Consider the following 20,523-nt stretch of genomic DNA (forward strand, 5'->3'; position numbering starts at 1 on the left):
CACTTAACGACTGACACATGGACAAGTGCTTTTGGCCAGGAATGCTACATTTCCCTGGCGGCACACTGGGTGAACGCTGTGGAGGCCAGGAGAGAGTCGTACCCTGGGATGGCACAGGTGCTACCAACCCAAGGATTGCAGCCCGACTTCCATCAGGATTTCCCCCACCACCTACATTAGTGGCTGCAACCCCCCTTTCTCCTCCTCCACTTCCACCTCTGAATTCTCATCTTGCAGCACCAGTTAGCCATCAGTCAGTAGCTGGAAGCAGTGTAGCACCGCAGTGGGGAAGCGGCAACAGGCCGCGCTAAAACTAATATTTTTAGGTGACAAACAGCACACTTGCACAAACAGCATACAGAGCTGTGGCAGGGTATAAGGGACCAGACTGAGCTGTGGCTCTCGCCACTCAACCTTCAACCAGGCATGGGTGTGTCTGATAATGGCCGTAACTTGGTGGCAGCTTTGGAGTTTGGCAAGCTCACACACATACCATGCCTAGCCCATGTGTTCAACCTAGTGGTTCAGCGGTTTCTCGAAACCTACCCCAATTTGCCTGAGCTACTAGTGAAGGTGTGCCGCGTGTGTGCCGATTTCCGTAAGTCATCTACAGCTGCCGCCGGTCTGGCAACGTTGCAGCAGCGCTTGCAATTGCCAGATCACTGACTGTTGTGCGACGTGAGCACGGACTGGAACTCCACGTTCCACGTGTTGGCCAGGATTTGTGAGCAGCAGAGGGCAGTAGTGGAATACCAGCTGCAACATGGTCATCGCCTTTCCAGTCAGCTTCCACTCTTCACAAGTGGGCATGGATGCCTGACCTCTGTGAGGTTTTATACAACTTTGAGGAATCAACACAAATGGTGAGCGGCGATGCCGCTATTATCAGCATAACCATCCCACTTCTGTGTCTACTGAAACGCTCGCTGCTCACAATGAAGGCGGACGCTTTGCATGTGGAAGAGGTGGAAATGGGGGAAGACAGTACACAGGGTGATAGCCAGACCACCCTCCGTTCGTCTTCTCAGCGCGAATTGGATGATGATGATGCGGAGGAGCAGGAGACGGTTACCTCCACTACAGAGAGTAGTACCCACAGAAGGTTTATTCATCTGTTCAGCGTGGATGGGCCGAAGAGGAGGAAGAGGATGAGTAGATTGAGAGTCATCCTCCTGATGAGGACAGCGAAGTCTTGTCTGTTGGGACTCTGGCACACATGGCTGACTTTAAGTTAGGCTGCCTTTCCCGTGACACTCGTGTTATACGCATTTTGGCCAACACCGATTACTAATTGTTCACCCGTCTCGTCCCCCGCTACAAAGAGAACTTCTCATCTCTCATTCCTGTGGTGGAGAGGACTAGCAAAATGGTGCAATACCAGAAGGTCCTTCTGGGGTACGTAGTTCCTTAGGCAACCGAGGGGAGATGAGGGGAACACAGAGCAGTTCCAACATAGGCAAGGCAACACTCTCCAAGGCCTGGGACAGTTTCATGACACCCCACCAGCAACCTCACCCTGATGCGCGGCCTAGTTTCACAAGCAGAGAAAAGTTTTGGAAGATGGTGAAGGAGTGTATGATGCCCTCCTTTATGTGTAAATAAGGGTGTATTGGAGTACTGGTTCCTTGAAATTTTTGGCAGTCCTTTCACTTACTGCATAGGCTTTATGAGTATAGGAGTCCCACTACCTAAACAATTGTACCACAATGTGAATGAGGCCCTCCTTTATGTGATATACAGGTTGTATCAGTGTAATAAGTGCCTCTTCCTTGTAATTTTTGGCAGCACTTGCACTTTATATACAAGTTAATATACAGGAAAGAATGTTTCCTAACAATTTTTCCTCTAAAATTGATTTTATCTTGTGCGTATTATTGTCAGTCTGTAAAATTGGCATACTACTTGGACAATATCGTTCCCAACAGCGACCTGGGAGTGCAAGATGCATCCAGACATCCTCCCCATGCTGTTCCTGAACCATTTCGGTGGTGTTTCCATCAATTTCTGACCTTTTCTTGTGAACCAGACACCCTCCCCCCTTAAGAGCAGGGGGTGCCTAGTTTAATGCTTGGGTTCTCCCATTGACTTCCATTGTGCTTGGGTGCTAGGTAGAGCACCCGAGCATCCTGAGGTGTTCTACTCGAGCACCCGAGCACTTTGGTGCTCGATCAACACTAGTGGCTAGTCAAGATAGCTCTCTCAGACCAGCCCTGGCAGACTCCTTATCTGTTTCCTACTCGTATATACTGTAAGTCACTGTATATACTGTTACTGTACGGTATGAGTGGGCCCTGACAATAAAATCTTTTAGTCTTTCTCCTGGGTGGGCCCTTCTGAGGTCTTACATCAAGGCAAACGCTTCCCATGCTACCCCTATAGCTACTCATGCTGTTGCCATCCCCCCTCCACTCTGTGGGCCACTAGAGTCCCTGTTTGGACTTCATGACATCACTGTTTATTTTCATCAGAAGAAGTGAAAAACACTACGTATCCTGTCTTTGGAGCATCCATAAGGCCTCAATCACACGGTCAGTATTTTGCATCAGGATTTCATCATGATTTGTAAGCCAAAAGAAGAAGTGGGTCCAAAACACAGAATATTTCCTTCAAGTGTTATCTTTGTTTTTGCCTTACAAATACTGATCAATTAGTGACCAAATACTGACCGCATGAAGGCTGATGCTCAAAAGACAGGATCCATTTTTTCATTTTTTGGGGGGTTTGTTCTTATGACGGATCAGAAGAAGGGAAAAATAAACAGGGATGTTAACGCTAACTTAGTTCTGACACCCCCCCCCCCCCCCCCCCCCCCTGTGACTGGGCCACTATTTGTATCAGTGGCTAACAAAATAGGTTATTTATCATCTATGTGGAAGCAGCAGATGGTGTAAAATGAGGCAACGCTTTACCACTTTAGTGGAATCAGTGGCTAACGGAACAGGTTGTCTAGCAATTAATGTGGACACCCCACAAAAACTGTGAAATGAGACAGAACTTTCCCACTTTAGTAGAAACAGTGGATAACAGAACAGGCTAACCAGAAGTCTATGTGGAAATAGCATTTTTGTTTTGTCTCAGATGATAACATCCCTTTACTTTTTTTATTGTGGCTGACCCTTTGGAGTGGTTCAGTCAGATAATGTGGTCCTCTGACCAGATAAGATTCCTGCATTGGAGGATAATTAATATTCAACATCTGAAAATACTTTGGGGCAAAACACATAGGCATTTGATATGACTACATAGTTCATTATCAGTGTCCCTATTTACAGTCGTGACCGGAATTAATTAAACTAAAGAAATATTGATATGAATCCAAGTCCTAGGGAATTTGTATATTCATCAGACTGCAGATTATTTGTTGCTTTTAAATCTTCTTAATGAAGGTGTGTTTGCACTGGATCAGTGAACAGGTACATAAGACAGCTCAATGGTTAAGGATCACTAGTACATGCCATTACATGAAACTTTGGAATTATTAATGTTTGATGTTCCTCGCCTTTTAGAGACCTGAAGTACCACTTTCCCACTCATGTGCCCTCACCAAATGTATCATGAAATATAAGAGTAAACAGAATATAAGGAGGAGGGTGCAGCTGCAGCTTCTCTGCTTTTCTTATGTTGTGAGGAGAGCATACAGAAGCTCATGAATATGGAGGACTATTGAGCTGGTGCACATCATTGACAGGACTCCAAAGGCTTCAGCCTATATAATATTTTAAGTTTCCCATAAGGAATGTCTGTGAATTGGTACCGTTTTTGCCTTCTCCTATGCCGGTAGGATATCGTGGAGGAGCGGCTCGGCCGCTTCCTCAGTTAGTCCCAGTGGTCACATGACCGCTGGGTGTCTTGGGGCAGGAGCAGAGCTGCAGGGTCTAAGAAAACCTAGATCAGCTCTGTCTGTGTGTAATACCCCTCAGGGGGCTGTTTCCCTCTATAACTGGGGCTCCTGTGAAAACAGTGAAATTTTTTTTGCATTGTTCTCCAAAGGTCTTCTAATGACCTCCTGGGGGACATATTATGTGCCAAAATTTTTTTTAAGTATAAGTAAAAAAAATAATAAAAAAAATACTAATAAAAAAATGTCAAAAGAATATAATGCCATTGCTAAAGGAAACATCTCCATAGTCTCCCCGTTCACTCAAACTTATACATGTTATATCAAAATGATCATCACACAATAGGGAATCCATTGCAATAATTAATTGTTGTGGCAGTTGTAATATTTAAGAAATAAAAAGCTATAATAAAAACATGAATTTTTAATAAGAGTTAGCGGTTTTCCTCCAAATTAAACCTAAAAAAAGGGAAAAAATATAAAAAAAATGCTAATATAAAGTCCTATGTGTCAAGTAAAAAAACATTGCAAATTTTATTTTGATAATCCAACAAATAAAAAAGTTAGGGTCACTAAACCAACACGTGCACAAAATCACGAAAAAATTGCCTGGAAATTCAGGCCTTTAAGCCCGGTCATGAAAGGGTTAAGAGGAACATTTATTAAGACAGGCGGTTTACACACTGGTCTTAATCTATCCCCCGCTGGCGTCAGATGTGCCACATCTGTGCAGGTCTTTGCGCCAGAAAATAAATTTACACCAGCAAAGGGAGGGTGGTAAAGAGTTTAAGTGAAATCTCTATTAGTTTTGAGAGGTAGAGCATAATAAATGTGCAGGGCTATCTATGCCAGATCTCACACCACCCACTCCCCACCCACTCCATCTGCTGTTTGAAAAAGTGGTGAACAGGGCTGAAATTGCCCAAAGAGCCACAATGATACAGGATGATACATTTCCCTAAGCGTCCATTGTTAAGAGGGAAGACTGTTACTTGGACCCTCATCAATATTTAGAACAAAGGAGGTGTTACAGTCTCCCGAGCACCATGACCTTCATCTTCTGGCTTTGAGAACTCTAGATTTAGTCCTTTTCTCTATAGTCTGTGCTTACTGGCCTTAAGGACTATTAAGCATATCTTTTGCCATGTCCCACTTTTCAGTGTCTCTTGGCAGCTCTGGGAGTATTATCTCAGATGCATGATGACACCAAACACAGTATCTTGTCTCAAATGTATAGTCCGAAAATGACATTTTGCTTGAATCAAAATTTTAACATACTATAGTTTTAAGCATTTGTCAATTTTTAAAATTCCATGTCAGTACCTATAGTTAAACAATCTGCCAATTAAGCCTCCTAATAGGAAGATACTTCCTCATCTGTAAATAGTACTTTTCAGTAGTCATCTCAATATCATCCAAGGCAGGACTACAGTAACAGATATCACCTACTGTATTTATAGGATCCAACATTCACAACAGGTGATGATCGCAGCTCCCCTCCTCTCCCTCCCTGCACAATGAAGATAACCACAACAATCTCCTATAGGAGTCAATGAGTCATCTCCAGATTACAGGTTTCAATGGTCCATGTGGTTGCTGTAAAGCATATCTCTAAGCAGCAGTTCGGGAAAGATGGCTACCCTCATAATCTTGTGCAGAAAATTGAAAATAAAAATACAATTAGAAAATAAAATACTAATTAAAAAAACAAATATATCAGTATAGGGTTTTAATTATTAAAAGGGTATAAGTGATACATTCCATTTATAGAGCGGGTGGCCAATTCTTGCAGTTTTTTTCCTAAATGCTAGTAAAATATCACTAGCAGCTGTACAGAGGTGTATAAGTGACCTAAACATCTAAGTATGCTGTGTGAGCCAAAGATGACTTCAATATCCTAACTATATTTGTTTAAGCCAGCTAGGTGATAGACATTCATGGGAATGTATTTTTGGATCATATGCATTGCAGGGCACAGTAATCTGGGTAGTGTACGGTGTTGTTTGAGCAATGTATGACACTATATTCCTCCAACACAGTAAAGGGAACAAGGGACAACTACAGAAAGGCTTTGTTACCTTGATGAAGCCCTCGAGAATTTATACATATGACATGCTGAATACATACTGCATTCATCCCACACTTTGTGGACTCCAATTTCATCTTTATGGAAAACAATTCATATAAATTTATATTTAAATAAAATTATTATATTTTGCAGCTGTCTGAGAAATATGGGGAAATCTATACTCTGCATGTAGGACCCAGAAAATTAGTGGTACTTTCTGGATATAAGGCTGTGAAGGAAGCACTTGTCACCCGAGCTGAAGATTTTGGAGAAAGAGCAAATACTCCAATATTTGACTTAGCAACAAACAGACATGGTAATTATATTGTACTTTCTATGAATCCTACAAGTCATCTGCAGAAGCTCGTTATTAAAGTAGGATATATTGCAATCTACTTTTAGATACTCTAGTGACTGTTGCTGATCCTGCTAATTGAAGAATCACAAAAATGTCACATTTATGTATGTAATTTTGTGCAAATACTGTAAATAGGAAAAGAACCACCCTGAAGAAGAACATCCTACAGATCTTAAGTAAAATGTTTTAAATGTTGTGACCCTTCTACAATATAGCCAGTTGGGGGCATGGCTTGGCTGCTGAAGGCAATGGCCGCATAGAGGAACAGCTCCTGCACCAGAGCGACATTTAACCAGCGAAATACCTCTGACACCTCGATTTAATTGGTGACCTCACTACCCATGACCCTTCCTGACAACATGGGGAAGACAAAAAAGACCTGTCACGACCATGTTTATGGCCGTGACTCCTTGAGAGCCGCATACAGTTGCCCGCGGTTTTGGTTTGTTGTGTCAACCGCAGCTGGAGGCATATGCTGGTTGCCTCAGGTGCGGTTGCCGCGGACAACAGGAGTGTGTGCGGTTTCCTTGGAGTTAGGTGTGTATGTGTGCACTTGTTTATGTATTGTGTGCACATCCCCTTTAAGTTGGTGTTTCCCTTCCCTGGTGCTGGAAGGGTTAACTCCCTTCCCAGTGTGTGTGTGAGTCACTGGGTGTGTCTGACCGTTGGGTGTGGCCTCTTAGCCCTATAAAGCCTCAGTTTAAGGCAGTAGTCAGTGAGGGTGCTTCAGCTATGCTGGCTGGAGACATCCTCCTGGTTTCTTACCAACTGCCAGTGGGGGCCATCCTTCTGGTCATAGCAATTATAATGTCGTTTGGTGTTTGGAAGATGTGTGTCTCTTAATCCTTCTTTATTGCAGATTATGGATCTGGGTTCCTGTGCGTGGATGTGTGGTTGCTGGGTTCATCTCAGGTTGTGTGGACATCAGCCTGCCAGCACAGGGATCCAGTCAGCAAGGCTGTGGCAGGTAGGTGGAACTAGTACTGTTCACCTGCCATATCCGTAAGTCTGTTGGTGTTCCCCTTTCCTTGCAGCTTGGCCAGTGAGACTCCTGTTCCTCCGTATCCAGAAGGAACAGGTTGTCTTACCCTGACTCCTAGTCCAGGGACCGGTTGGAGGGTGAGTTAGGGCTCCGAGGTTCCTGATCATGGGTCCTCCTACCTTAAAGGTCGGCCCATGCAGCTAGGAGTTAGGGTCAGGTTAGGGACGCGATAGGAGGTGACCTGCTCCCTAATCCTGTTGTCCTGGTCAAGCAGCGACCATCTTCCATCACCGCACGGCTGAGGGTTTCCCCCATCCTCAGCCGTGACAAGACCCTGCCGAAGCTAAACAACGGAAATTTGGCCTTTTACTTCGAGAATGGAAGAAATAAAGATGGCGCTGACTTACTGAGCAAGGAGGACTCTCCCGCCTCCGTCCACAGTGACAATCTGTTAGATCGCTGTCTCCACCGTCAGCACCAAAATCTCCTGTGTATCCGGAACGGGCCCTACCATCTCCCCCTCCTACTCCTGAGGGAATGTGGTCCCCACCGCTACCAGAGGCAGACCCGCAACATAGGGCCCGGAACAACCAGACGGGACGGACACAATCCTCAAGCTATGAGCGGCAGAGCTCGAGAGGAAATAATCCTGAATACCCTCAGGTCAGTGACAAGGTTGCTTTAGAGAGTCCCTTACAACACGATAATCAGGCAGACCCTCTCTCTAACCTATCAACCTCAGACAACCCACCAACAGAGGCGACTTTAAAACACATGCTGCTAGCACTAAAATCTGCTATACAACAGGACATTGTCGCAGTAACCCATCCGATAACTGCAAGATTGCAAGAGATGGAAGACAGAGTGCTGCATGTGGAATCGAAAATGGGCGAGTTCGCCACATCTCAAAATAATGTGATGCTCACAATGATATGGTGGAGGAGGTTGAAGCCATTAAAGGAAAAATGGCGGACTTTGAGAATCGCTCACGTAGAAACAATATTAAGTTTAGAGGCATCCCAGAAGATGTCCCCCCTAAAGACCTTGCCGCTTATATCAAGACTCTCTTCTGTAAATTATTGTCAAAGCTAAAGGAGCAAGACCTCATTATTGACAGGGCTCACAGGGTCCCTAAACCAAAACATCTTGGCCCTGACATACCGAGAGACACTTTTTCCATGTGAAAGAGGCTATAATGTTCGCTGCTAGAAAAGCTGGTACACTGCCTTCTCCTTTTCAGTCCGTGAAAATCTTTGCTGACCTATCGGCAGTGACTTTGCAAAAAAGGCGTGATCTCCTGCCTATTACTGTTTCCCTACGCAATTCTAATGTTCAATACCGTTGGGACTTTCCCCTGAAATTGCTGGTGCATAAAGACGAGAGTATGCATGTGATCCGCACCCTGGAAGAGGACAAGAATCTGCTGCGCGAATGGAGAATCCCGTTATCTCATCCGGATCCTAAGACTTCTACTTCCATACCTGCAATCCCCCTAGATTGGAAGCAAGTTAGCCGAGGAAGAAGCCGGAAAACATGAAGAAACTCATAGAAGCAGAATAACAGCCTTCCATCGGCTATCCGCATTTGTATCCGGAAAGGCTCTCTAACTTTCGGTCCTAATTGTGAAGGTCCTCAGGTCACAGCAGGCCTTATTGTTTATTGCATTAGAGGTTTTCTTCTCTTTACTGTGCTTCCATTATAGGTGCAGGCTCCTCTGTGCCGGCGTTGCAGATGTGTTAACTCACCTTTTTGTTCTGCGATCCTGGTCACTTGCAAGAACTTCTGCCTCACCTGACCCTACATGGGTCATACTGTTCAGGTTGCTATGTTTTTGTTACTGTTAATGTCACTACAATGGCTATGTTATCCCATCCTGCTAACCTTTCTTATAGGTTTTAACTCATACTATGTTAATTTTCTCAGGCAATATCTCATCGCTATTAAGCGGAATAATACTGCATCATGGGGGTTAAGATAGTATCTCTGAACACCAGGGGGTTAAACTGCCCTCAAAAGAGGGCATTTGTTTGGAGAGAAGCGTTGTCTCTAAAAGCTGACATTTTATGTGTTCAGGAATCACATCTTTTAAGTAGTGATGCCCATCGGATCAAACATCGCTTGTTTCCTACCATCATCCATTCGCATCACTCCAAAAAAGCTAGAGGGGTTTTTATTGCAGTTAAAAATACTGTCTCCTTTACACTTATATCCCACCAAGCAGACAAAAATGGAAGGTTTGTCATTCTGGTCTGCACAATCAACAACATTGTATACACCTTAGTTAACCTATATGCCCCTAACATGCGCCAAGTCTCATTCCTCCATAAAGTAATGAGATTGGTGCATTCTTGCAAACAAGGTAAACTGATCCTATGTGGGGACTTTAATTCAGTTATAGACCCTTCCCTAGACTCTACGAATGCGTCTAGACGCTCTTCAGGAGATCTGGTGTCCTTTATCAACTCAGAGGGCCTTATAGATCCTTGGCGGGCTCAACATAGTTTGGAGAAAGACTACACATATTTCTCTCCATTCCATGAATCTTACTCCCGTATAGACCTTTTCCTTGTAGATCAGACTACACTCTTCCATACTGTATCGTTGGCAATTGGCCTTATTAACAACTCAGATCACGCTCCTATCAGTATTATCCTAACAGACAAATATCAGACCACTACAGCCCCTGTGTGGAGAAATAACTCCTTTCTGTTCACCCTCCCTTCTTGTCAGAAAGAAATTGTACAATCACTGCAGGAGTACTTTCTATTTAATGTAGGATCGGTCTCAGACCCTTTTGTGGTTTGGCAAGCTCATAAGGCCTGTATTCGTGGCTAACTTATTAAAATGAACCACATTGAGAAGAAAAGAAAGGAGCAAACAGCTAAAACACTGTTAGAAAAAATATCCAAACTAGAAAAGATGAATAAACAGAAACCCTCCTCCCTCATATCAAAAGAACTGAGAATTGAAAGAGATAAACTAAGAGTGATACTACAACAAGACTACGAAAAAAGCCTACTTAGACTAAGATCTACCTACTATGCACAGGGCAACAAAGCTGGGCGATTATTGGCAAGACAACTTAAAATCCAGCAAACTAAATCTAGGATCCCATATATCACCCATCCTCAAACCCGTGCAAAATCAATGGATCCCAGAGACATTGCTGAAAGGTTTAGGCTGTTTTATTTGGATCTCTATAATCTTAGGGACACTACTCCCTTGCCAGAGAATTATTCCTCTCTGGTTTTGGAATTTCTAGCAAAAGCAGATCTACCCTCACTCACTCAAGCTCAACTAGAAGCTCTAAACTCCCCCCCTACTGATTTGGAGATTCAAAGATTGATATCAGCTCTACCTCTTGGAAAATCCCCTGGGCCTGACGGCTTTTCAAACGAATACTATAAGCAGTTTTACTCTGTTTTATCACCTCACCTTTTATCTATTTTTAAACAGTGTATGTTGGGCACTCCTTTCCCAACGGATATGCTCCAAGCGTTGATTGTAACGATCCCCAAACCTGGCAAACCCAATGACGTACCGCAAAACTTCAGACAAATTTCTTTATTAAATTCAGACATCAAAATATTTGTGAAATTCAAGGCCACTAGACTTTCCCCTATTCTCCCCTCGTTAATAAAAATGGACCAAACCGGCTTCATTAAGGGGCGCCTGGCTTCGGATAACATTCTTAGAGTGATGGACCTTTTCAATTATGCTGAGTCTCATAAACGCCCCTTACTGGCAGTAGCATTAGATGCGGAGAAGGCATTTGACTGCCTGCACTGGTCGTTTGCCTTCTCTTTACTGGAGGTGATGGGGTTTAGGGGCCGCATCTTGAATGCCATATCCAGCTTATATTCCACCCCGACGGAAAAAAGTTTTTGTGAATGGCGTACTCTCTAATAGCTTTCAAATAACTAATGGATCCCGTCAGGGTTGCCCGTTATCGCCCCTCCTTTTTATTTTAGCTCTAGAACCCCTGGCACAACATATTAGACATACAGCCGAGATTCGTGGATTTGTGGTAGGCTCATCTACCCACACTATCTCCTTATACGCAGACGATATTATTCTCACCTTATCAAACCCGACAGAGTCCCTCGGCGTCGCATTAAAAGTTATATCTCACTTTGGGTCCCTATCCTACTATAAAGTAAATGAATCTAAAACGCAAGTTCTACCAATTAATATCCCCCTATCTGAAGTTAGGAAATTAAAAGCTCTCTATCCTCTAGACTGGCAGACCTCAGAACTGATGTACCTAGGCATTAAACTTACCTATCCCTCCTCTTCCCTATACAAACAAAATTATGAACCCCTCTTGTCCACCCTAGCGCAAGATCTCAACAGTTTCTCCATGAAGAAACATATCTTGGGTTGGTAGAATAGCATCACTCCAGATGATGACTCTTCCAAAACAAATTTATGTCTTCCGAGCTCTTCCCATCCCCGTCCCAGAATCCTTCTTCACAAGGGCACAAGCACTCTTAAATAAATTCCTGTGGAGATCTATGCGCCCGCGAATTGCCATTAACCTGATGACTAGGCGGAGGGGAGCGGGAGGTCTGGGACTTCCTTCCATAAAATATTACCATTGTGCAATTGGCCTGTCATTCTTGAGAGAATGGTGGAGTGACACTTCTTCTAAGCCTTGGCTTCAGATTGAATTAGAATCTATTGCAGGGAGCTCCTTAAAAGACTACTTGATTCAACTACTATGGAACCCCAGACCTCCCAAACCCACTCTACTTACGGTGGCTTTTGCAGGATATGTGTGGCACAGATTTCACCATTCTTATGGAGAGATAACTGCCCTCCCGAGCAGGTTAATATCTACCCAGATACTAGAGGGCGGTTCTGATGGCCTGGACCTATCTACCTGGCGTAGGGCGGGTATACTAACCCTCGATCAGATTGTTCAGGGAGGAGTGCTACTTTTCTTTGAAGGAATTCAAGGCAGTTTCCCCATTCCGCATAAAGATTTTTTTAAGTATTTAAGAGTGAGACATTTTTACAATACCTGCCTAAATTCCAAAACCCTATATTGCATAAAAAACATTGCACCAGGCATCTATATGACCTGTTTAACGACAAGGCAACATTTGTGAAGTCCAATCCTATTTTGAAATGGGAATCAGATTTGAGACGGGCTTATTCAGAGGAGGAGTGGTCTCAGGCCATTGGTTTTATGTCATCCAACTTCAAATGTGTCACGCATTTTGAAGCAGGGGTGAAGACTCTATTGAAGTGGTACTTCACTCCAGACAGGCTGAACCAAATGTATCCGGGGGTGTCGGCTTGTTGCTGGAGAGAATGCTGAAACATGGGCACTCTATACCATATTTTATGGTCCTGCCCTAAACTGCATACCTATTGGCAACAAATTTTTAATTTAGTATCCCAAATCTCTGCTACCGTGGTTTCCCCCTCCCCGGAATTAGCGCTTCTGTTTATAGGTATTCATAATCTCCACCCTACCCACATTAATTTACTAGGGCACATACTACTTAGCGCCAAACTGGTCATAACGAGACATTGGAAATCAGCAGCACCTCCCAGTATGCAAGAAGTTATACTTGCTGTAAACAATACGAGTAGATATGAAAGACGTCTTCCTCCTTCTATTATTGATCCTAGAAAGAGAGACAAAACTTGGGGCCCGTGGGTAGCTCACCCCCTTTACACTCCGTGATAAAACGTATCACATGTTGTAGTCCCCCCTATATGCTGTTTTCCGCCTGAGAGAAAATACCCTTTTATCCCTGTTTCCCCTTTTGTTTTCTGTTCATTGATTTAATTTAAACTGATTAAGGATACATTACTTCCATATACAAAAGAGAGTGACTTGTTGGTTTCCTCTTAGAAGCATTATAATTAAGTCGCACTTTATTTGTCAAAGACAACTTGTAGGAATATCTTGTATTTATGGCATTTCTTATCAATATGTATACATGTATGAAGCATATCCTTCCGATGTGCTGATAGATATACTGTATATCCTCTGAACATCTATGTGAAACTTAATAAAAACGATTATTCACAATATAGCCAGTTGTGAACTGACTTTGGCCATGGTGTTTCCAGTTGTCTCAAATAAAGCCTAAACTGAAAATGTTGGCCACAAGGAGAACACTCCAAACTCTGACCAATTTTTAGAGATTAATTGCATAATAAACAGTGGTGATTGTCACTCTTCATTCATCAACTTCATTTTTCTTCCATTTTGTTCTTTTATCTTTTTTTTTTCTTATCTTCCTTTTTCTTCACTTTCATCTATTTTTTTCTTCCTCTAGTTCATTATTACCATTAACTTTACTCTATTTCCTTTTTCTTCTTAGCTTCTTTGTCATCTTCCTTTTTCTCTCTACTAAATCATCAACACCTTCATTCTACTTTCCTCTTTCTCTTTTCTTAATTTTCTTACCTACCTTCTACTTCTTCCTTCTTCCTCAATTTAAATATTTCTCCTTTTCTTTTCTTCCTTCCTCACTTCCTCTTTTTTAATTTTCTTTGTTTCCTTCCTCTACTACTTCTTCTTCATCTTCATTATTCTACTTACTTTATTCTCCTTTTTCCTTTTTTCTTACACAGCTTCTTTTAGTTTTTGTTCCCTCTGCTTCATCATTGTCAACATTTTTTTTCTTCTGTCTTTTTCTTTCTTATCTTCCTTCTTCTTGATCATCATAATTTTACTCATCTACATGCTCCTGCCCTTTTATTAGCATTCTTCTTCCTTGTAATTCCTTACTCTGTTTTACTTGCTTATCTTTCTTTTGCTCTTCTTGGCTTTTCTTCACATTCCTTCATTCTTTTTTTTCATTGCTACCTTTCTTTTTTCATTTTTCTCCTTCCGCTTTTCTTCTACTTTATTTTAGATATGATTTCCTGTTTGTAGGTCGTTTTAAGTTCACTTCACTCTCACATTTAAACAAGAATTTCAAAAGAAACAAGTTTAGACATTCATGTTTGATTTCATTTTTCTAGCTATATTCCCACAAGGCTATGTTCTGCCCAGTTTTATAGTTCATTGTTCACATATAAATATATTTCAGGTGTAATATTTTCCAATGGAGAACTATGGAAATCTATGAGGAGGTTCACACTATCAACACTTCGAGACTTTGGAATGGGGAAGAAATCCGTAGAAGCCAAAATTCAAGATGAAGTAATTGCCCTTACAGAAAGCTTTAAACCTCACAATGGTAAACTATATGCCTATACCAATCTTACCCTCTGTCTATATTTCCCAAATTCAAAGCCATGAACTGAGTTTTGTTGGGATTGTGGGCCAAACATACACGTACATATTCCACCTTCTATATTTGATAGTTCTATTTGCACAGAGAATAGTGACTTACTTATCTTGAATATGGGATTCAATTTTGGACACATTTTAAGTCATTGTTCACATTTCCATTTTTCACTGACGAGCGCTGTCCGCATTTTCTTTGGACGGCACATGTACCCATTGAAGTTAATATGTTTGTTCACACATCAGTATTTTTTTACTGATCGTGGGTAAGTGAAAGTATCAAGGAGACATGCACTACTTTGGTCCATGAAGGCATCTGTGTTTGGCCGGTTTTTCACTGACCACTCATAGGACATGCTCTGGAAATACATTTTCAGCTGAGCAGTGTCCATGGAATACAGATGGCGAAAAACAGATACACGGACAAAACATGGATCCTTCATGGACATCTTCATGGATGAAACACGGGTGGATTTTTACACGGACGGCAAAGGATATGGGAATGCTGAGGAGGGTTGAAAGGTAGGAGACTACATTATTAAATAGAAAAAATTAGATTATTCAGCTTGGAATAGACCTTTAGAGGTGATCTCATTTACATGAATGAAAAAACATGTGGTGAATACAGAGAACTGGCACAATATTTTTTTGATCTAAGACCTGTTTAAAGGACCAGGGGATCATTCATTATGTGTGGACTCTGGAGTAAAGATGATTTTGACACCAATACGGGAAAGGATTCTTTACAGTTACAGCAGTCAGACTATGGAATGCACTACCCCAAGAGGAAGTAATGGCAGATACTAGGTCAGCATTTAAAAAAAAAAGGCTGAACGCTTATCTACTAATAATTGGCCTTGAGTGTTCTAATTAATCTTACAGTTAGATGATCAAGAAATGTAGAACTTGATGGACATATGTACAGTAACTATTTGTCATGCCCGGCTCTGACTATGTGCGGAGGTCGGCCACAATAGCAGCACGTCTTTAGTGTTTGTTTTGGAGTCGTGCTGGATCCGCCTCCCATCAGGTGCACTGGGTGGGGTCATTAGTTTAAATGGCTCTCATTTCCAGTGCTCTGAGCGGGTTATAGAAATCAGTCTGGCCTAGGAAGCAAGCAAGCAAGGAAGGTTTTCTGTCCCAGCTCTGTTAAGATAAGTGTGGTTTCTGTTCTTGTTGTTTGCTGTTTTAGTTGTGTTGATATCTTCTCTCCCATCCAGGTTCTGTGCGAGCAGGCTGCTCCTATTTCCCCTTTTCACCATCTCAGGGAAGTTAGGGTGTATTAGCCTAGGCACGAGGAAACAGCATTCCTACCACCAAGGTCTGCCTGTGGGCTTAGCAGTGCAGAGAGAGATGTCAGGGATTAGCTAGGAGGTGACCCTTCCCCTGCTTCTCGCTCAGAGCCTGGTTGTTGGTTTTTCTGTGTGTCTGAGTGCTTGTGCGCCGTGACACTATTGACCCCAAATTGAGAATCTGCAACAGATGTACAATACAATGCTACAAAACCGCATTCACATGTAGCAGATTTTTCCATTTATGGTTTGCTGTTAGGATTTTCACATCTTCAGCTTGTTTATGCTGTTCATTGTGGATGCATTATAAAGTTGAAGTCTGCTGCAAATCCGCAACAAAATCTGCATGTAGCACTTTGGAGATTTGCTACAGATTAGCTATAGAGGTTGGAGAAGAACCCTTCTGTCATAAATTAACAGTAATGACATTTCATAGAATATAATCTTTTTCACTCTTTTTTATATGGTTTCTATATTTTTCTTATTCTAGGCAAACAATTCAATCCACACCTGTTAGTAAACAGTGCAGTATCCAATGTAATCTGCTCGATTATCTTTGGGAACAGGTTTGAGTATGGTGACCCAACATTTGGAAAATTAATCAGATTGTTAGATGAAAATGCCAAACTGTTTGGTACACGCAAACTGGTGGTAAGAAAACTTACTGATGTTATGTATTCAGTTTTTTTGTGTTGGTCTAGGTCTGTGATGGCTAACCTCCGGCACACCAGCTGTAGTAAAACTACAACTCCCAAGATGCACACTTGGCTGTTCTCAGAACTCCATAGAAATGAATGGAGCATGCTGAAAGTTGTAGTTTCACCTCAGCTGGAGTGTCGGAGGTTAGCCATCACTGATCTAGGTGTTTTATGAATGGAATAATGTTCTGCAGTCGACGGGTGCACAGCTTGGGGTCCCTTAAAGTACATGTTTTTCGTGACGCCAGTTGCAGTGAAGAAACAAGGTCACAGGGCCCCTTTTAGAGATACTGTGGATGGTACCCCAGTGTAGGAATGTCAGAGTGGTGTAGGGTAGCCTAAATGTCCTTTTAAGTGTGCTTGTGCACGTGTCATGGTGCTCCTACCTGGATATGCTGGACTCCAGGCGGTGCACTGCCAAAGCAGAAAAATAGGGTGAACAATTGAGGGATTTGAAGAAATAACTTGAGTCCAGACTTTGTGATGAAGTTGATAACAACTTTACTTTCATTAAATGTTTCTCCAAAAGACTTTGTCTCGGTTCCCAGCAGGCTTTGACATTAACTGTGGCAGGCAAACTTCTCTTTGCTACATCTGTTGCTCTCTGGCTCTGCTGTGCTGACAGGCTGGCTGTATAATTCAGCTTTCTTTCTGGGTGCTGCAACTTCACTTTGTAGTCTGAGAGTCTGTAGTGAGAGTTATGCTATTCCAGGTATTCTCTCTCTCCTGGCTCCTGAGGACCCAATCTGCTGCCTCCATGTCCATCTGAGCTGAAGGTGCTCCAGCTGGCCTGGGCAAGACATGTCCAACAGGGATGTGCACCTGCTTCCTTTTCCTAACAGGGGGTAAAAAAATCCTTTTCCTAAAGGGGGTAAGCTGGACTAACACTCACTGGTCTCCACCCTTCCTGCAGGCAGTAGGACATGCCAACCACACCACAGAGGGAGTTTTTAGAATGGAAGGAAAGCTCCAACTCTCTGTCCCTGTAGCTCTGCCATTTATGCTGCCACCTGCTGGTGAACCAGGCATATTCAGACCTATATTCAGAATTAAATGGTTATATGATCCAGAAAGTGTCACACACAGTTCTTTATAATGGAGTCTTGCTGATATGCTGCAATGTCTATAAATATATTACAGTTTTACTCAAATGGTGGACTGTTCGGTTGAGCTCTACACAATTACAGTAGAATAGGCGTTATATGCTCACAAGTGTTCTCCTTTTAGCGATTATTGCAATATAAAATTTAACCAATCTGGTAGTCAATGTAGCAATATGGCTGTTACCTTACTGATAGCGAACAATATAGCTGTGAGGTATTACATTACCCCTCCTGTAGATGGTTGCGCTGGGACAGCTGGATATCAGTCACGTTGTGTGGGTAAGTATGACCGCTTACTTGTAGTTCCCCATATAACTAGGAGGGTTTTCAAACAGAGGTTGGTGTCTCAAGATTATAATTCAATTCCCCATTGCACTGTATCTTTGGTTGTGACACGCTGACTCCCCGAGTGGCGTTCCACGTGGTCAGAGGATATCGCTTTCAACAGCTATGGAGGAGTTGGTTGCATTGATATCGGAGCGCTGCCGGTTGAAGGCTCTCGACACTTTCACAGGGGTATATTGCCCCTAAGGGATGTAATAGACGTCAGTTCACTGCAGTTTGCTTCTGACCTTACGCATTTCGGAACTACATGTTCCTTCCTCAGTGACCTGCAGTGAATAGATCGCAAGTCTCCATTTTAGCTGATAGCCCTTCATTAGGGGGAGGTATCCTTCTAGAATTCGAGACATGGATAAAGCCTGAACTGGATGTTATTTTGTGCGTCTGTACTTGAGAAGAAATTAAGTTGTAATTCACACAACAAATAAGTATGGAGATATAAAAAGAAACATAGTTATATATTGTAACAGTTGTCACTGTTATGTATCTATGCTTATCATATATCATCAGAAAAATTAAAAAAATATATATAGTTTTAGAATAATGGGAAAAAAATAAAATAAAAATGAAAGTAAAATATATACACTTCGTATATGATTGCACATTATTAGTTTATCTAAGGTATAGAAACCAAACTTTCCATTGTTCCAAAAAACGCACTATTATTGGTGGTGCCTTTTTACATTTTTTTTTTATGGGACCAGTTTTTTTAGGTTTTTAGTTTTTTTTAGGAAATGTATTGAGAAAATATTAATTATTATACATCTATACAAAATGCAAAAAGAACAATAACAGTAATACATCAATAAAATACCAACAGTGTACCAGACCCTGAAAATAGAGGTTATATAGTCTCAGATGGTATTCAATAATTAAAAAAAAAAATTATTTATACAAATTTTTACATTTTTAAATTTTTAGTATTTTTGTGTTTATTTTACTGCTTATATTCGTGCGTTAACTTCATGTTCTTATGTCTTCTTCACTATATAGATGGGACAGTTGTCAGAATTGGTGTGGGGCTGGGAGCCTACCCGGGAGAGGAGATCGAGGTGCTGGTATACAGCCGGACCTCGATGTCCTGTCCCAGATTGGCACCCAGCCCATATCTACAAGAATCCAAATAACTCCATTTCTACATTGAGACCTGTCGGAATTAAAATGTCAAATTCGAAGATCCTTTTTGATTCGGTTCTGGACATGCATGCTATATGGTTTCCACCTCTCCAGGATCTTCAAATTTTTTCAAAGGCTACAAAGGTAAGTGTGGAGGTGTCACTATTGTGATGCTCTCTAAAATGTTTAGATACAGAATGTAATTGAAAGGCTTTTTTTATATTTGCTATGTGCTCAGCTACCCTCTTCTTAAATGGTCTTTTTGTTCTACCTACATATTGTTTGGAACATGGGCACTGTAACAGGTAGATGACGTCTGTTGAATCACAAGTGAGGCCTTCTTTAATTTTAAAATAAAATGACTTTTGTGTCGATCTTACTTCTGTTATCTTCCTTGGAAAAGTAGTGACTTTGCAGTTATTGCACCTGCCACACCTATGGAAGCCTTTTGATATCAGCCAGTTTCATGTATTCCCAATTAGTTTATTTTTTAATTGTTGGTGCCACCTTGAGACCTATATTGGGAGCTCTGGTGTATGTTATCTGCGGGGTGCTAGTAAGCTGGGTCCAATAATCTTGTCCCATAAAAGATGATGCCAGTACTCACGTATTTTTTTTTCAACTGACCTATATTCAGAATTAAATGGTAATATGATCCGGAAAGTGTCATCTTGTTTGCGTTTTTCTTTGTGTGGGTATAAAAAAGTCACTTCTATTCATATCTCTTACTTTACCCAAGGAAATTTCTAACGATTGATTGGGATAGTTTTTTGCTACAAATTGTTCTTTAAGTATTATAGCCTTCGGTCAAATTGTTCCCGGTTCGTGCAGTTACGCTTAATCCTCCTGAATTGGCTTGTAGGATATTTAGAAGCCATCTCGGAAGATGGCAGCTGGTGTAAAGTAATGAGTTGTTTATATACTGCCTCTATCCCCTCTTTATGTTCAGTGATCGTATATAAAGAACTGACATCCATGGTGCTTAAAATCAAATTTTCCTCATAATGTAATTCTTCCAGTGTAGCTATGATGTCTGTAGTATCTTTGTGGATTTTAGGTATGCAATAAAACACAGGTAATCTTTTCTCTGTTTCAACTATATATTTGTGTTCGCATTCAAACATACCTAAAATCCACAAAGATCATTAGAACCCGCCTGGAAGACCCATCATATCAGGCATTGGTTCAGTTTCTTCAAACCTGTTGCAGTATATTGATAAATTACTACAACCGACAGTGAGACAAATACCATTGTATATAATCGTATATATATGATCGTATATAAAAAATTGACATCCATGGTGCCTAAAATCCAATGTTCCTCATAATGTAATTCTTCTCTGTAGTATCTTTGATATACAATGGTATTTGTCTCACTGTCGGTTATAGTAATTTATCAATATACTGCGACAGGTTTGAAGAAACTGAACCAATGCCTGATATGATGGGTCTTCCAGGCAGGTTCTCATGA

The 20,523-nt window shown here is 41.7% G+C and overlaps 1 protein-coding gene across 1 annotated transcript in view; it reads left to right on the top strand.

Annotated features, from left to right (window-relative positions):
- Positions 1-20,523, top strand: part of LOC122945192 (cytochrome P450 2K6-like) — a 147,705-nt gene that overhangs the window by 114,933 nt on the left and 12,249 nt on the right. The window contains exons 8-10 of the mRNA XM_044304137.1: positions 6,060-6,222; positions 14,302-14,451; positions 16,284-16,444. Coding sequence (XP_044160072.1) covers positions 6,060-6,222; positions 14,302-14,451; positions 16,284-16,444 — 474 coding nt within the window. The remainder of the gene's footprint in view (positions 1-6,059; positions 6,223-14,301; positions 14,452-16,283; positions 16,445-20,523) is intronic.

The sequence above is a fragment of the Bufo gargarizans genome, chromosome 8 (genome assembly GCF_014858855.1).
Source record: "Bufo gargarizans isolate SCDJY-AF-19 chromosome 8, ASM1485885v1, whole genome shotgun sequence".
NCBI classification, from domain to species: Eukaryota; Metazoa; Chordata; class Amphibia; order Anura; family Bufonidae; genus Bufo; species Bufo gargarizans.